Here is a 19,242-nt window from a genome sequence, read left to right as displayed (position 1 = left end):
CAAGGGTTGCTATTTTGTCCTTGACGCTATCACACACACCAGCTCTCCAGTCTTTTCATTTCAATAATGAAGGCACTTGTGATTACATGTCAGAGCTTTGTGGCTATCTCTCTCGATGTTGGCGTGTGTTTCGTTTCTTGTTCTCAAGATACCTTGTCAGAGTTGAAATTGCACTAGGCTAAACAAGAACCAAACATGCAAACAGTTCTTTACCCCCCTTGGATGGATCAGTTATATTTTTGCAATTCTTTTAGGAAATCAACACTTCACTTAGCAATTTAATAGAAGTCTAGAGGTCTGGCTGCGGTAATTACACAAAAAGGTCTTTATAGCCGCATGACGTCTCATAAAAACGAATCGGAAAGCTCTACTGAACATTCAAAATAGAAATTATTCTACTTTCCGGATGACAGACACCTGCAGGAGTCCATCTGCATGTTTGCATGTAATTACTCCATCGCCTCGTGTCACTTACTGTCTTGTTAATACTCCAGAAGAAGTAGTCAGAAATAACTTGATATACTGCATGAGTAGAATGTAAACACACAGATCCAATGAGGAAATGGCTTGTTATAATGCTTTGTGACCTACCTTAAAGGTGAATTGCTCATTGAAAACAGGATTCAGTGTCTTCCGGTGGACCTTGGTCTCAAATTTCTTCTTCTTGTCTGGAAGAAGGTAGACCTTCACATAGGGGTCAGAAGTGCCACCCATATCCATAGCAGGCAGCTCTGCAGCTTGGATGATCCCCACTATGAGCTATGAAGGGTCAAAAGTCAAAGTTAAAGAGAGGATGAGTAAGACCTTGAAGAGGAGTGTAGTCTTTGAACTATCACCCCACCACCATTTCGTAGATGTCTCTGTTATGTTACATGAAAGTATGTGAGCTGTTAACTGTAATGCTGAATCAGAGACAGAAGGTCTTTCTTTCCAAAGCACTAAAATCTTCTCTCTAACATAAGTCCTACACATTCATGTAGACTAAAAGTATCAGAGTCTTTTGGGTATAGTTATTGACCTAGAGAGCCCAGAGAATTGTACTGAAGTAATTTTGTTGGGATTGAGTGAAAAACCTGCGGATTAGTTCACAAAAGTAAGTTTTAACATAGAATATTTAATGACGATTTGATTGACAGCAGTGGTTCTTGAGGCAAAGTTGTTCAGAATGAGGAGATCTATCATATGATAAGAATACTATGTGTATGAATAAAAAAAAAACAGAGGCTTAAAACTCATTAGCGCCACCTACTGTCAGATTTATTTCAAATTTCTCACCGACCTTTTGGGCCTTTTATAGCCATGGCGGTTATACAGTAGCAGATTTCCCCCAAAAATCCAAAATACCCCCAAAATTTGCAGGTGAATCAGGTGAATTGTCCGTCGTAAACCAATGATTCCAATGATATAAGACACCTAAGCCTAACGGTTTAGGAGTTTTAAGCAATTTCGTACTTTTGATGGCTGTAGCGCCACTGTCAGGTCAATTGGGGTGAGCCTTGGAGATTGTAGACAATGTGAGTACTACCATCCCTCCAAGTTTCAAGTCTCTATGACTTACGGTTTGGTCAGTGTGATCACTTTTAGGGGAGAATGCTGATTTTTGGAAATTTTAACTACAATATGGGTTCAAGCACATAGCGCATATAAAAATAAATAGAAATATAGAAAACCTAAGATAAATGGAAATGTAAGCTGAAATTATAAAAAACAAAATCTAATTCTAAACAATAATGAATACCACAATAGTATTGACTAATACTAAAGTAATGACATTGAAATAATAGGTGCACATTAGTAGTCTCAAAAAACAAGGATGTTTCTCCATAACACAGACAATTTCATACTTTTCCAAAGTTCAGTTTTTGCTCCCAAAATTAGTAACTAGCAAGCATGGAAAAAGTTTCAACTGCCTTCTGATGAATCTGATGCGGTGAATCAACTCGTTTGTATCTGACTTCACTTTATGGGTGGTACCATAGTAAATCAGCCCTGAGAGTATATGCTTATTTATATGAAAAGCCACCGAGAGGTCAGTTATAGTTATGACGCTGAGATGCGTCCTTCAGACCCGTGCTGCTTTACTCTTTAAACAGTCCCAGCATTAAGGAGGCAATGGGGTCAGGCCATGTCAAGCGTGGCGCTCCTGATCCTATCTCCCCATCGGCTCTGATAATTGATTGGCCGGCTGTCTGGGCCGAGGTCCTGATTGACCTGCCAGTCACCATATCCCCTGCATGGCCTCATGGGTCCTAGAGTCAGTCAATCAAGCTCCCATCAGCTTCCCTTAAAACGCCCTGTCTCTGTGTCTACACAGGCACTCGGGCGTAGAGCTCTCTCTCTCTCTCCTCTCACTCTGACCAGCTGTCACACTTCGGTTGTGCTGCCACGGGAAGGACTGTAGTCAGTCGAGCTTTGCCAGTGTTTCTGGTTTAAATGGTAGCCATCAGAGAACCCTGTAATTGTGATTGTTGTTTTTTTTTTTTGACAAAGGAACTATAAAGATTTTAATATCCTGTCAGGCTCTAGTAATGTTTGATTATTTTTTTTATTAAATGGTGGTGGGCTTCAGGTCTTGGCAGTTTTATTGCTTCACATTGTAATCTCGGATAAAAAAAACCCACATGTTCCGACTTGAAGAAAGAAACACCTCCACAAACACTTTTCTAACACAGACACAAAAGAAACAGGAAAAGAAACATCTGTATTTCAAAAGAAATAGTTGCAAGGTAGAAAATGCTCCACAAACAATGCCCATTGCTCCTATAATCACAAAATAAGAACTCTTATTATTTATTTTACTAACCAACAGTTCTCTTTTGTCAGCCATTCTGAAATATGACCATTAACTCTGTGAGAACTAAATTTTAATACATACTGATTCCAGTCTTTAGCACTTCATGCTACTTGACAAGTGAATACTTAGATGTCAGCTAGATTTTGACTTTAGATTCATATCTTGACATGTTAGCAATGAGAAATTCAATATCTTGATAATAAAGTGAAATTTCCAATTAAATGTAAAGGTCAAGTTCACCCTTGAGAACACCTCAACATAATCCAATTGTAACACTTCTTTCAAGATGTTTGATATTATTGCTATGAGAAATTGCTATAGCATTACAGTAGAGGACGCTACTCTCAATAGGAAGGTCATAGATTTGGCTCGATAAAATAATGAAATTCCTTTTGGATTAAAAAGGTCTGTGTGCACAATACACATTCGTTAACCTAATGATACTTTCGGTTCCAAACCTACACTCCATTACAATTGAGAATACTATCTCAACTACTTCATTTATTTATAGCACACACTGAAGCTAAGCTTTTAAAAACTCACTGTGTACACTACAGTATCTGAGCTCACGGTGTTCCAGACACCAACAATTTATTGATTCAGAAAAGATTAATCACTGTCTGGCCAACTGAGATTCTTGTATAGCGATACAAGTTAGGATAATGATTTTTTGGTAGTATTAAAACACGCTGTAAATGTATGTTACCACCTTTTTTGTTTGTTTTTGTGATCTGACAGAGAGTTTAGACATGAAAACAATAGCTGTCTTTGTATCACTCTGTTTTTATGTGCATTTTGAAATATCGCATCAGAAACCGCCAAATAAAATAAAAAAATCGCTTAATTTGCAAAAAGTTTTTTAACTCGCTTGAGGTGGGTTTTGAATTGTGCAAAAGAGGGTTAATGCAAATAATGCAACTTGACGAAATTACGGAAATGTACCTGTGGGAACTTTTTCGCAAGACGCGAAAATACATACCGCCATGTATGTTTCGTGACATATTCGATGTGAATGTGTCGCTACACATCGAGTGGCACTAATAGAGTGTTGTTTTGGAACAGATGAATGTACATCGAATGTAACTCCGATGCTCCATGACATTTTAAAATAACATACCATCTGCATTACACCTAAACCTACCCGATAGTATGAACAAAAGTGAATATGATGAAAAACGCAATCACAAACATGCCGTTTCAGCTTGTTTTTCGCTCTCTCATCTTTCAGGGTCTTTCATCATGGGTCATGTTTGTCACAGGATTTGTACCCAAGGATTCCGCATCCTAAGTCAAATTCTGTTCCGGATGAGCTACCGAGTAAGCTTGTTACGTTCGGTGTTGAGCCCATTTTCGACCCCCTGCCAAATTATTATCCCCTCTCTTTGAAATCGCTACATGATTGCCTAATTCTAACCCCACACCTAACCCTAAACCTACCAATACTAGGGGGGTAGCAATCTGGCGAGGATCAGAATTCAGCGCAACACCAGAAAGTGAAACATATGGAGTAGTAATCATACCTGTTTATGAAAACGATTACAAGTGCTCGCCTCTAGTGTTCATTTATGTGATATTCTAGTATTGCGCATTGAGATTTTGCACATAAATTCACAGCTTTGGATGGAAACTCAGCTAATGTCATGTAATGTCAGACTAAGAGTAAATAAATGACTGTATCATGTTGACCATAAGTTGCAGTTGCCATTGTTTGCTGAATTTCGGCAGGTGAAATTAATTGAAATGAATCATTTCAAGAAGAATCCGAACAACACTGAGTTTTGTACGAGGGCAAGATGCAGAATTCAGCAGGTTCGAACTGGTCACATAAATTTGCAGAGTTGAGCAAAAGAAAACTGCTGGTTTAAAAGTGATCTGTGTGAGCTGTACTTCACACTACGCTATACTACTGACCACAGACAATGCAATGTCAGTGGCATAGCTGTCAGTCTCCCCGGAAGTTTGCGATATGCCAGCAGACGCCATCTCTAAGTCTGAACAAGAAGTCTTTTGTAAGTACTTCTAGCTGTGAGTTAGATTGAATAGTTGTGGACGATAGTAGGAGTATGAGTCAGTGGATCTGTCTCTGGTTGTTTTGCCCAAAGATGGGGGGTGAAGGACTATCTGATCCTGATGAGACTCTGGCCATAATAACCTTCAATCGCTCTGCAGGCTACAAAAAGTCCACGCAGTTTGAAGAATCAGACTGATGCAGGATATGCTGGGGGAAGATTTGGCCGTATGACTTCACCTCAGTGGGTGCAGCGCACACAATCGCTCATCTGAAGGCTTTGAGCTGTCATCTTAAATTACTGCTGCAATGGTTTTCAGAGAAAACTGTTTTCTTAGGGGGGTTTGTTATTCGGCATAAACAGCGAGGGGTTTCTGTCCTTAAAATACCTGGGATGCGTTAGAAACCAGGCCACGACTGCAATGATTCACCTCAGTGAACGTGTGTGGATTCGCAGCTCAATCCACACCTCTTTTTCTATCCTCATTAATAATATCGCCCTTATCTGCACCCTGTCTCTCTGTCTCCCCGAGGAGCCGCCCTGGATTCTGAGATATTGTGTCTTGTGGCTTTGTGACTGCCATGTTTTGTACTTTTCTATTTTTATCCTCTGGCTTGCTCAGCAGGGTCGAAAAGGTCCAGATTACCTTTAAACAAACCCAGAGTTTAGTTGTGCTTCCTGGAACCTTTCCCCTTTGGAAAGGGCAAGAGTTGCAGAAAAATCTCCCAGACCTCCGAGTCTCCCTGAAGCGATACTGAGGTTCATTTTAAAGGCAGACGGAAAAGAAGCACGTAGGTTTCCTGCCGGCATGCAGGGTGGAGATATATGCGTGCACTTGTCTATGGGTTGAATCTGGGTCAGGCTGATGAGGATTTCTTTGCGTTGCCTGCTTTTTGCTCTGCTTTACTGCTGCAGATTAAGGGGAAAAACATTGCGGGGGAAACTGAGCACCTGCTGATGGCTTCATTTATTTGCACAGACGTTAATAGTGCTGTGTTAAAATATGGCACTGCGTTATTTTAGTACGTTAGCGGTAAAACTGGCTGGCAGGTTGTTAGTGAATAAGAATAAGGTTTTTATGCTAAAATACCACATGACTGTTTAATTCTTAGTTCGAATTTGCTCTTTTGTGCCCATGCCATATTTTATCCTTACATTCTTATGCCTGCTATGAAAATGTACGCAAACCAGACATTTGAAATATTTAAATAGAACAAATGCAGTATCCTGAACATCTCTTTCTTGTTTTTAAAACTCTGTTATGCCATAAATTGAAAGCATTACCAGTCATTTGCAGTCATTTTGTCATTTCACTGCTACACATACATTGGCGAAATACAATGAAAAGAGTGCTCCTGTGGTGGCGGTTGCTTATAAAAGCTGTAATTTGTGTGTGTGTGTGTGTGTGTGTGTGTGTGATGGCGGATAATCTGGCTCTTTCAGGTTTCAGGGCTCGAAATTGCGACCGTTTTGGTCACATATGCTCCCAAAATTTAATCTGCGCGACCTCAAATTATATTCGGGAGCATTTGTGCGAGTGCGAGAAATTGTGGTGCGACTTGGTTTCATTTCTTTACAAAACCTTCGCTAGCCTAACTACTGCACAGACTGCTGAGCTGATACAGAGACAGCCTCGCCGTTCTCTCCAACGTTATATAACCATTTAAACTTCATCGTTACATTCTTAACTTTAATGCAGATTTTAGATATTAGCCGTCAATCACTGCCTGTCACTGTCGTGCTACAGCACACATTTTGGCGCCTCCATCTCAATACTGTACAACGCGGCATGCATTCACATGAAATGATATCAGCGGCAGAGTTCCACTCACGCAGGGGCGTAATTTTCACTGCAGACAGGCTTTTCAAAATCCCGTTTGTGTCCTTCACTTTCAAATTGTTTTGTTAAATTAATATCTTGTATTGTAGAATGCACACTCAGCGCTGCTGAGAGTTTCGCGCGATCGTTAAAACGAAACCAAAAGTAAAACGCACACACGCATTCAAAAGCAATTTTAATACCCCACGTTTAGAGAGCGACTCCCCAATGCGCGCAAATTAGGCTACATAAAATATCTAGGCTTTATTTATAATAAGTTGCGTAGTTGTCTATAACTGTATCATGCTTGAAAAATTTGGTCTCTATTTGCACTTTAAATATTGAAAGAGTAGCCTACTTTGATTGTGGCTGCATTTATTGTCTACACGACTAAGAAAGAACTGTGTTGTTTATTTTGTGTTATTTATACTGTACATTGTTTAAAAATGCAGTGGTTGCCTGCCTCTAATTTAAATCGCTGTACCTATAATAGAGAAAATAAACATCTTGTTTATGTACTCATATTTTCATTCATTCTTGTCCCTTGCTTAAGGCGTAAAATAAATATATTAAAAAGGCTTTCAAAATCACCCCATTTGCTTGTAAAACATTTGCAATCAGAATCGGCCATGAAGAATCAAGATCGGTGCATTAGGCTACTAAAAAGAAATTGGGTGCTCCTATTTTTTTTTTTTGTGCTTCTAACTTTTTGAAGTTAGGAGCACCAGTGCTACCAAGTAAAAAAGTTAATTTCGAGCCCTGGGTTTGTAGCTTTTCTCTGCACGGTCTCGGCGTGAGACTATGCACAGCTTCAATTATCTGTCAGCCAGGATCTGACAAAAGGAAGTGCATCCATTTTGGAAGTCACTCGGCTTTCAAGCTTTCAATCACTTGTAAGAGGCGCCCAATGAATTTCGGCTTAGCCTCAGAGCTGAAGACAAGCCAGCACCCTCATTCAGTCAGCGTGGAAGAATGTACTGTGATGTGTCCTTGACATTCATGGCATTTGGTGAGTTTACAGGCAGATGGGCATATTTTCTAAGTGCTAAGTCTGAATTCCTCTAGCTTTCATAGATAGCACTTAATAATAGAGCACAAGACTCTGAAAGTCATATTGTCAAACATAGTGTCACATTTTCAGTATATATAGTTTTAAACAGTTTATAGTGAGCATTCAATTATATAAGAGTGGAACACTCTTACTGGGCATTATTTGAGTGGAGCTGGTTACAGTTTGACAGACAAACACGCTGTACTTACGAAGAAGACCTCACTAAACACCACACACAGTGACGGCGATTTGGAGACAGCCCCTTACCGTATTCTCTGTGAAATTGTAATCCAAGGAGTACTGTAATTTGCCAAGTTTCTCTTCTTCCTTAGGCTCCACCTCTTTCTCTGTATCCGTCAGCCCTGTTTCTGCATCATCCTCATCCTTCAAGGCCTGAAGGAGACACCCACTAACAGTCAGTCCCGTCGGCCCAACGCTGGCGCTGCCCGATTGCCCTCGCCAGAGCGCCGGGCCCGCCCTGGACCAGCCTGCTCTTCAACCGCACCTCTATTAGGGGGGGAGCAAGCACTAAAACACCACAGCGATTAAGACCATGACATGCTCAGTGATGCACTAGACTTGGGTTGTGAACCCCCTTTTCTCCTATGGTCTGCTATTGTGGAAAGGTGTGAAAAGAGTTGCAAGATGAAGAACTAAATGAGTGCAAGCATTTAGATTGGTGGGAAGGGCAAGGCTAGGGCTGGGTGGTAATGTAAATTACATTATATTATGACATATTTAAAGGGATAGTTTACTCAAAAATGAAAATTCTGTCATTAATTACTCACCCTCATGTCGTTCCAAACCTGTAAGACCTTCTTTGGAACACAAATTAAGATATTTTTAATGAAATCCGAGAGCTTTCTGACAGCAACACAATAGTCCATGTGACATCAGTGGTTTAACCATAATTTTATGAAGCTACGAGAACACTTTTATGTGCGCAAAGAAAATGACTTTATTTAACAATTTCTTCTATTCTGTGTCAGTACTGTCGTGAAAGTGAGTCAAAGACTGACGGAAGAGAAGAAATTGTTGAATATAGTTGTTTTTGTTTTCTTTGCGCACATAAAAGCATTCTCGTAGTTTCAGAAAGTCAGAAAGATTTCATCAAAAACATTTTAATTTGTGTTTCGAAGATGAACAAAGGTCTTTTGGGTTTGCAACGACATTAGGGTGAGAAATTAATAACAGAATTTTCTTTTTTGGGTGAACTATTCCTTTAAGACTAAAGAAGAAGCTGTTTCTAAAACATTTATCATGTTCTATAAACATTTATTATGAAAATCTTACTAATAATTAAAGGGTTAGTTACTCACCCTCTGCAATCCTAGGTGTATATGACTTCCTTCTTTCAGAAAAATCCAATCAGAGTTATATTAAAAATTATCCTGGAATTGCATGGGCGGGTGTATCTTTCCATCAGTCCAAAACAAGTACAATAAAGTGCATCCTTCCATAATAAAAAGTGCCTCACATGGCTCCGGGGGGTGAATAAAGACGTCCTGTAGTGCAGCGGTTCCCAATTCCATTCCTCGCGACCCACCGCTCTGCACATTTTGTGTGTTTCACGCATCGCTTCCGACGTCTGTTCTATTCCAACGTTACTGCCCTTCGAAGTGGACATCACAGGATATTCCGCCATTATTCATTAGTTCGAAGCGAGTGTATATGTTCCATTTGAAGGTCATTAAAGCGTGCGAGACGTAAATTTAAAATGCATTTATTTACAGATGCACTTATGTCACACTTCTCTAGTAAGTTTCATCAGTGTGTGAAGACGCTACATGCGGTGGCGTAGCGCAAATATGTGAATGAATGTTTCAAAGTATAGTAAACAGATTTCCCCCGCTTAAGGAGCAGGGAGCAATGAACACTTTGCAGGGACCATGTCAATCGGATCGCAGTTCCTGCACGGACCTCACTTCTAATGAGCTGGTTATCTGAATCAGGTGTGGTAGACATGCAAAATGTGCAGAGCGGTGGGGCGCGAGGACTGGAATTGGGAACCGCTGCTGTAGTGAATCAATGCATTTTTGTACGAAAAAAAAAACATATTTAAAACGTAATAATCACTCAGCATGCTGTAACTGGCCATACGTGTAGGACATCATCGTTGCGCATGCACCGGTGAGTCTCACACAAACCAACGTTTGTTCACAGGAGCAAAGAAAGCAAAGTTTCTTTACTTTAGCAAAGGAAAACCAGTCTACTACTGGCTCATATAGAAATCTTCCAACATTTTTCTTTACAAATCCTCATTTTGTACATCTAATTCATGTTCATTGCTTTGCTTTGATCCCTCCGCGGCACATTATGCATCTTACTGAACTTGTTTTGGACTGATGAAACACCCGCCCATGCAATTCTGAAGCTTAGAAATGCCAGGATAATTTTTTATACAATTCCAACTGGATTCGTCTGAAAGAAGGAAGTCATATACACCTAGGATGCCTGGAGGGTGAGTAAATAATGGGCTAATTTTCATTTTGGGGTGAACTAACCCTTTAATGTATGACGCTGTCAAAATCGGTCAAAGACAGACAGACAGACAGACAGACAGACAGACAGACAGACAGACAGACAGACAGACAGATAGATAGATAGATAGATAGATAGATAGATAGATAGATAGATAGATAGATAGATAGATAGATAGATAGATAGATAGATAGATAGATAGATAGATAGATAAATAGATAGACAGACAGACAGATAGATAACCTATCATGTTATATATACCATTGCTGTGATATAAAATTACTGGTAAAACTGTTGGTCATACCGCCCAACCCTAGACAAGATGAGCAGACAGATGTTCTTAAGAAATACATTGTACAATACATTGTCCTTTATGTTATTTCAGGCAGAACAATCTCTTGGCATCAACAAATCAGTGGGGAAATGTTGTGGATGGTGTGGCTTAAGAGCCCTAGCTAGCCTTCGTTTCAGATGGTAGCAGTGTTAAGGGGATGTCGAGGGAGGTTTGTTGTCGCTAGAAAGCATGCGATTGTCGAGGCAAACTCAGATCTCAGTTCATTCACTGTGAAACAGTTGCCTTTCGAAAGGGCAGTCTTGCTCATCGGTAAAGCATGCAGGGCATTCACGTTCTCAAGAAGAGCACTCGTATAGTGACCCTCATTCTCTGTGACGTGATCTTCCACACACAGTGGCATTGTCATGACTCTTAGTTATTGGTGATAACCACCACGCTCATGGAAGCTGTAAGCATCATGCCAGCAAGAAGGTGTTGGTGAGAGGGATCGTAATGTGTACAAGGGCCTGTCTTATTAGTTGTTGGGTTACAAGTGTGAAAGCAAAAGGCTGAACAAAATTGATTTCTGAACTGTTTTGTCTCCTTATGAGGACTATTTACCAGACTATTTTTGCAAACACTTGATCGCTTCAATTCAACAAGCTCTTGGGGTGCTTGTTAAGTCTTGTGGTCTATTTAAAGGGATAGTCCAGCCACAAATCATTTGTTTACCCTCAAGTTGTTGTTGTTCCAAACTCGTATGACTTTATTTCTCTAGCAGAGCGCAAAACGAGATGTTTAGCAGGACACGCAATCTGCTTTTTTGCATTTAATGAAAGCAGATGGAAATTAAAGGCTGGTAAGCCCAAAAACTGACAAAAATAAAACATATTAATAATGGTTAATATGACCCAGGCACTACATTTTGAGTCATATGTGACTCTGGACCACAAAACCTGTCATAATGGTAAATTCTGAATTGAAACTAGAATCTGAGGGTGCAAAAAAATCTAAATATTTAGAAAATCACCTGTAAAGACCAAATGAAGTTCTTAGCAATGCATATTACAAGTCAAAAATTCTTTTTGATATATTTAAGGTAGAAAATTTACAAAATATCTTCACGGAACATGATCTTTACTTAATATCCTAATGATTTTTGGCATAGAAAAAATCTATAATTTTGACCCACACAACGGTATTGTTGGCTGTTGCTACAAATAATATACATGTGCTACTAATGACTGGTTTTGTGGTCCAGGGTCACATTTGACAGTAGTGTGATGAAATTTGAAAGTAGTCTTTAACAACTTTAACATTCATTATAAACAGCAGTGTGGACATTCTGCTAAACATCTCCTTTTATGTTCCATAAAGAGTCATACAGCTTTTGAACAAGATGAGGGTGAGCAAATGAAGACAGTTGGCTGAATTATTCCTTTAAATGAGTCTTTTTGGAAGTGTAAAATAATTAAAAGTACCAGTTAGTATGCAGCTGGGAGTGTCCTTTATTGATACCCTTTCCATCTGACTGGCAAAAATGATGTTTCAAAAACATGTCAGCCAATTAAAGATCAGTCTGGTCATCGTGTCTGAAAATTGCTTCTTGAACAAATTTGTCCTGCTAATGAGGTGGGTGCTGTTCTCCTCCAGGACATTTTTTAATTTTAAGTTCTAGTGGACCAGATGAGTGCTGATAATTTGGCCAAGGGCAGTCAAACAAGCCGAACGTATCACTAGCAGTTAAGCAGTCCGTACTTTGACAGTTTCCTCAGAATAATTTCAGAAGAAATTATTCTTTTCGGTTTCTCAAATGACAAGGAGAAATCAATGTGGTTCAACCTTGCTAAAGCGTACCCAAATGCATTTTCTCTCTTCATATATATGTGTATATGTAGACTTACACACATATATATTGTAGATATACATGTACTGTATGCATAGTAACATATATTTTACTCTACTAGAGTAAACCTGTTGTCAAGAGGCTATTAAAAAGTCATTGCAGCAGGCTATAGAAGATCCAACAGCAATTGGGAACCTACCGCCAGTGGCAATCCCGCAAAGTCATCAGACAAAACATAGATAAGGAGGACATGGAAGGAAGAGACACAAATTAAAACAACCACACACAAAGGCGACCACATGAGTCTGGGCACACCAGGAGAAATGACTGCCGAGAAGCTCAAAGCTCCTTTTGTTGATAATACAACAAAGATGTATGTTGTGCAGGACGTTCTACTCTGGCATGTCGCTCTGATGTGCTAATTGACTAAATAAGAGTGACGATTTATTAACCGGTCATATTTAGCCAATTAGCACAGGTATTACAATCTATATATGGGTGTCTCCCTGCTAAAACATCAGGTTAAAGTAGCCCAAGTTGATATGTCAGCCTAAGCTGGTTTAGTTGGTCTCCTAACCCGGCCAAGATAGTCTTTGGCTGGTCTTTCAGCTGTTGGGAGAGCAGTTAACCACCTTAAGCTGGCTTGTATATGGATTTATTTCTATTTTGAAAGTACTAACATCATAGCAGCTATTGTATAGCAGTTTGCAATTGGTTTGACGCTGATAAACTGTGACATTCTGGAATGGCACACTGGGTTTTTAAAGAGTGTTGTTAATTATCTGTGTCTGTTCCTCTTCACTGTGCTTTGTGCTCGAAAATCAATGTCTCTAATTTGGGATCTGAGTGGTCTTGGCATGGTCTCAAAGCCAGTGTCCTTACACCGCGAATTAAGCTGACTTTGTCAATTATTCTGTTAGAAGTGTACTATTGCGAGCATGTTAATGCAATTAGCATGCTAACTAGGGTTAAAGTGCCAGTGTTCCATATAATTTGTGAGTGTGTGGGAAAAAGCGGGCTGCATTAATGTTCTTTCTCCTATTGTTTTCATTATCTACTGTCATTTCTCTGGGTTGATACCACTTCATAGCACAGTTAACCATATGAAGCACTACAATATTAGAAAAACTGAATACTTTAATGAACCGTTAACATGCCCAGGTTGCAGTCCTGCAATTAAATTCAGCTGTGAAACAACATTGTCAACAGATGACTCCATCTAGAGTTAGCTTATGAACATTCTTAATTGGCATCGTGCATTAATACAGTAATAAATATTTCATGCAACTTCTGACGACTAAAGAACAAGGCCAATCCAACAGCAGTAACAATGTTTTTACCTCGGTTTTGATACCGTCTTTGACGTCCTTCATGTTGATGGCATTCTTGCCCTTGTCTTTGCCCTTTTTCTTGTTCTTCTTCTTGAATATCCACTTTTTGCAGATGCAGAAGCAGCAGGAAACAACTAGTACGACAGCAACAAATGCAATGGCGACGATGGCCCATGATGGCACTGTGCAGACAAAAACACACAACAAAACTCCATCTAATATCATCCAAGATGTTTATATCTTTCTTCATTCAAAAAGAAATTAAGTTTTTTGATAAAACATTCCAGGATTTTTTTCCCATATAATGGACCTCAATGGGGATCAATGGGTTGAAGGTCCAAATTTGCAGTTTCAAAGTGGCTTCACAGGGCTCGACACCAGGGGTCGGCAAGCAAATTTGGCATCAGAACATAGTTTGGGCCAGAACATAGTCAAAGGAAAATTTAAGAAATCAACTGATGGAAAATGCAACTAATTGCCTGTGACAGACTGTTACAGTTGTTTTTTGTAACTGGCAGTGAGCTGTTACTTCATGGTATATACAGGAATCATCAAGTTAAATTTAATACCTTTTTAAGTCCTTTTTAAGACACTTTCCATACATTTTAAGACCTTACTGCCACTTCAAGTTTTAACTGGTTACATAGGCTGCACAGAAACTGCAATGTGGACCTTCAACCTGCTAATCCCCATTGAGAAAAATTCTGGAATGTTTTCCTTAAAAACCTTAATTTCTTTTTGACTGAAGAAAGAAAGACATGAACATCTTGGATGACTTGGGGTGAGTAAATTATCAGGACATTTTAATTTTGGAAGTGAACTAATCATTTAAGTTCCTCCTTTTAGGTTCCACAGAACAAAAAACATAGTCTAGGTTTATAAAGACAGGAAGGTGAGTAAATAATTGCTGAATTCTAATCTTGAGATAACTTTTTATTCATTAAACAGCCAATAAAGCTGTAGTTGCATGTCTGAATGTAGCTGTTATCAAGATGGCCGTCGCACAGACTGAGCTGACATGACTCCAAATAGTCATGTGCTTTACGGATCACTATCTTCCCAGAGCAATGAGGAAACAAAGTGAAAATGACAAAAAGTTTCAGTCTCTTGGTTGACACTCTTTGATCAATTGCCAGAGACCTTCGTGTCTGCCGGTCGCACAGGATTAACGATCTTCGCTCAGAGAGAGAGAGATGTTGCAATGCTCTAGTGAGAGTAATCAGCCAATTTAGTTGAAAACAGGAGCTGTTGGCATTCACATATTGCCATTTGATCACTCTTGGAAGACATTTTGAGCTTGACATTGTTAAAGCAATCAAGCCCAGCGCCGGATTTGTTTGATTGTCAAGGACAGCGTGGAACCAAATAAACGGAACGAAAAAATACTGCAAAATGTATGCTGTTTAATGAGGTTTGACCTTAACAGACACAAATTAAAGCACACTGACCAAATTGCTTAGCCTCTAAAAGTTACTTGTAAAATACTGTGAGCAACTTACATCCGTGCAACACAGTGTGTTGAAATAACTGAAAATAGTATTTCCTCTTCTGGTCACGACTTTATAAATACAGCTCCAGCTCCAGTGAGCGCTGTCAGGGGAGGACAATTGAGCTCCTCAGCTTTTCGACAAGATTAACAGCCTCCTGCCAAGAGAAAGAGCGACGCCTCTATACAGCAGGACTAAAACTGTATGCGTCAACAGAGCACAAGCACCAGATACGAAAATGTCAGTTTCCGAGATGCGAGAGAAGCTTCCTCCCTGAACCAACATTTGCTGGGAATAATTGGTAGACAGATGTGGTGGAAGAATTCCGCATTCAGAGACTCATACAGTAATTACGGCTTTCGCGCACAACACAACAAACACCTGGCAACCGAATGGCAACTTTCGGGGAGGCAGATTTCTCCAGAAAAGAAGCCGATTTTTCCACTCCACATTTGAATGTGCTTGATTTGCTCTGGAACAATGCAGAGTCAAGGACTGTATAAATAATGTCAGGCTCCAGTGCACCAGAGACATCTTGTATTCTGCATTTGGGAAACAAGCAAGCACTCAAACATGTTATGTACATGTCAAGAAAATGTACATATTTCACCTGAAAATCGAAATAAAGTGCTAGAGTTTGAATTCAATTCAATCTTTATTATCAATTCTCATGAAAATTTGCGATTTTAATGTACTTAACTGTCCTTAAATGGAAAGTTCACCCAAAAATGAAAATTCTTTCATTAATTACTCACCCTCATGTGGTTCAAAACCTGTAAGACTTTCGTTCATCTTTGGAACACAAATTAAGATATTTTTGATGAAATCCAAGACCTTTCTGACCCGTTGAAGCCCCAAAAAGATCGATAAAACAGTCCATGTGACATCAGTGGCTCACATTTTCTTTGAATTTTGAGTAAAATGTGATCTGGACATGTTTTTGCTGAGATTTATCCATCAAATATATTTGAAAAGAAATTACAGCCAGGACAGTTGGCATTTAGAACATGTCCAATATCCTGACAGCCTTTTTCCCTAAACGTCCTCAATTTGAAGCATCTTTTGTTTCTCTTATCATGGTGTGAGGACTTCATATTTTAATTGGCAGAAGAGAAAAATGAAAATAAATGCTAGCATCTTTGTCTCCCAGGAGGGTTAGACTTGCTACCACAGGACACATTTCCCACAGCAAGGTCCAAAGGGAGAGTGAAAGGCGAAGATAAAGAGTGAGAGAGAAAGAGAGAAAGAAAAATCAATCGGCTGTTGACAAAATCGATAAGCACTCTCCTCTGAGGAAAAACAGTGAGTGATAGTCTAAAGTAACTTTGGGATCATCAGCCCACGGCCTCAACTTGGCTGCGGGGTAATGGAGGCTTCACTTTTTTTCCTTTGTTTTTTCGTTCTTAGCATAATAGTCTTTACTATATCAATTTATAAAAAAATTCTTAATAATAAACAAAATGGTTTTAGCGTATGGACAGACGTTTTAGCGTATAGGAAATTAAGAGCAATTAACAGAGACCACTAGTGTGTCTCTCTCAGGAAATGCCTAAAATTTCTCATTTTAAAATCCTGCTTACACCAAACTTTCAAAGAAAATGGTTAGTGAATAGTGTCTCCTTTTGAAATTTTTGGTTGAATATCTTGAATAGCTGAGTGACTGTGTTTGGCTCATTTAGCATAACATTTCAGACTGGTAAGAGACATGAAAAGAACAGATATGAAAAAAAAAAAAAAACAAAGCAAAGCAAAAACCCTTTCACCTGGCTTTCAAAAAGCTTTTTCCAAAGCTCTGTCATTTCAACTCTTTTCAAACAGCGGAGAATCTGTCAGCCATCTTAAAGGACACTTTTATTGGTCAGTTGCCCCGCGTCTTCTTTGAAAGCTTGTGGCTTAGACCATAATTGCTCCTGAAGCTTGTCTAGCATCAGACCCCTGATTCATACTTGTTAAAACCTGCTCTCTGGCCCTCACTTTTTTCTCCACCGCTGGCCTGAATATCAACCCTTTGGGAGAATAAAGAGCCCCTTTCATCTCTATGCCTCCTCTAAAGCAAACCCTGCCACATGGGACTCAAACTGCACAAAGCATTGAGCCATCCTTGGCTTAGACCAGCCAGTTTTCTTGGAGTACTATCATTATTAAATGTGTCTTGACAGCTGTGTCATGCAAGACTATATTGCTAGGTTTCATTCAATGTTGGACTTTGAAATGTGCAATTGAATGCCATGTGAAATCGGACCTCCAGCTTTGGGAAATTTGTCAGTCCACAAGACAGAGTCTTTGCCAAGATGAGTGAGCATAACGTTGCATGACCATGGTGACATCGAGATGCAGTGAGTGAATTAATGATAAACTTTCACTTTTAAAGGGACAGTTCACCCCAAAAATAAAAATTATTTAAGACCTTCATTCAAGATATCTTAGTAGTAAGGATATAGACAAAATAATCCATGTGACATCAGTGGTTATCAGTGGCTTAATCTTATGAAGTTAACCAGCTGCCTTAAAATTGTAAGTTGAATCAACTCAAATACACACACACACACACACACACACACACACACACACACACACACACACACACACACACACACACACACACACACACACACACACACACACACACACGTTGGGTTTACATGTTTTATGGGGACATTCCATAGGCGTAATGGTTTTCATACTGTGCAAACCATATTTTCTATGGGCCTACACCTACCCTACACCTAAACCTAGCCCTCACAGGAGATTGTGCAAACTTTTACTTCCTTAAAAAAACTCATTGTGCATGATTTATGAGCCTGTATCCTCATGGGGACCTAAGAAATGTCCCCACAAGGTCAAAATCTAGTGGCATTACTATCCTTGTGGACACACACACACACACACACACACACACACACACATATATATATATATATATATATATATATATATATATATATATATATAGTTGACAGTTAGTACAACTCAACATTTTAAGTTGACTGAACTTTTAAGGCAGCCAGGTAAATTATTTTAATTTGACTCAACAATTTTTTTTTTTTTTACAGTGAAGAGAAGTAACTGTTAAATAAATTTGTTATTTTTGTTTTGTTTGAGCACAAAAAGTATTCTCGTAGCTTAAAATTAAGGTTGCACCACTGATGTCACATGGCCTATTTTATCGATATCCTTACTACCTTTCTGGGCCTTGAATGTTTCAGTTGCATTGCTGTCTATGCAGGGTCAGAATGCTTTTGGACTTCATCAAAAATATCTTAATTTGTGTTCTGAAGATGAATAAAGGTCTAACTTGTTTGGAACTACATGAGGGTGAGTAATTAATGACAGACTTTTTATTTTTGGGTGAACTGTCTCTTTAAACTGAAAAAAATGTTCCATTTAACTGATGTATAATCGATGTCTGATTAGATAAATGTCCTCTTGGCTATGTAAATATGACAATATTACAATATTATGTACTGTAACTGAAGCTATAAACAGTCAAATCAACATGTCTAAAATGTAACTGGAAATGTTAATTATCTAGACAAAGATACTGTGACGAGACTAGATTATAAAACTCTGGTCCAAAGGGTACAGGATTCTGTGATGAGCCAGAATCTCGCACAACAGCGGCGAGCTTATATTAAAGGTCTGTAAAGGTCAATGATTAGAACCATTTAGTGCTACAGCGGACACTGAGCAATTCTGACACTTTTATAATGAAAGCTTATGAAAAAATTATGTTTAATACAACAAGCGCAGCTTGAGTCAGAGTAAATTGACTGCTATGAGTACATTAGCTGTATTTTTAATCACACAGTCTGCGGTTGCAATTAGATTACTTTTATCACGGTAGAAAAAAAAATACTTCTCATATCAAGCTTAGTTGTTTAGAAGTGGAACTGTGCACTAATAGATGCAAATAAGTCTAATGTTGCGCCGTCCAATGCAATAAACCGGAGTGCTTATCTTCTTCATCAAGCAAATGTCTTATTCTGAAAGACACTTTTGTGTTTCTTAATTAAAAGAACCCGAGACCCAGAAAGCAATAGAAACATTTTCTAATTAACTCAATTGTGTAAGTGTCTATTGTCCTTTGGGATTGCAGAGCAAGCATGTGCTCTTCAACTTCAAGCAGCTATCTCTCGTTCCGCCATGCACA

The 19,242-nt window shown here is 39.0% G+C and overlaps 1 protein-coding gene across 4 annotated transcripts in view; it reads right to left on the bottom strand.

Annotated features, from left to right (window-relative positions):
- syt1a (synaptotagmin Ia) overlaps positions 1–19,242 on the bottom strand; it is a 263,471-nt gene that overhangs the window by 20,911 nt on the left and 223,318 nt on the right. For 3 of the 4 annotated variants that reach the window (XM_073838863.1, XM_073838865.1, XM_073838864.1), the window contains 3 exons: positions 13,615–13,787; positions 7,941–8,066; positions 592–759 (listed from right to left, as the gene is read on the bottom strand). In XM_073838863.1, the coding sequence (XP_073694964.1) occupies positions 592–759; positions 7,941–8,066; positions 13,615–13,787 (467 nt within the window). The remainder of the gene's footprint in view (positions 1–591; positions 760–7,940; positions 8,067–13,614; positions 13,788–19,242) is intronic. The other variant, XM_073838866.1, reaches the window with a different exon arrangement.

The sequence above is a fragment of the Garra rufa genome, chromosome 4, assembly GCF_049309525.1.
Source record: "Garra rufa chromosome 4, GarRuf1.0, whole genome shotgun sequence".
Taxonomy (NCBI): domain Eukaryota; kingdom Metazoa; phylum Chordata; class Actinopteri; order Cypriniformes; family Cyprinidae; genus Garra; species Garra rufa.
Note: the sequence above shows the minus strand (reverse complement) of the source record. Positions and strands in the feature narration are given on the sequence as shown.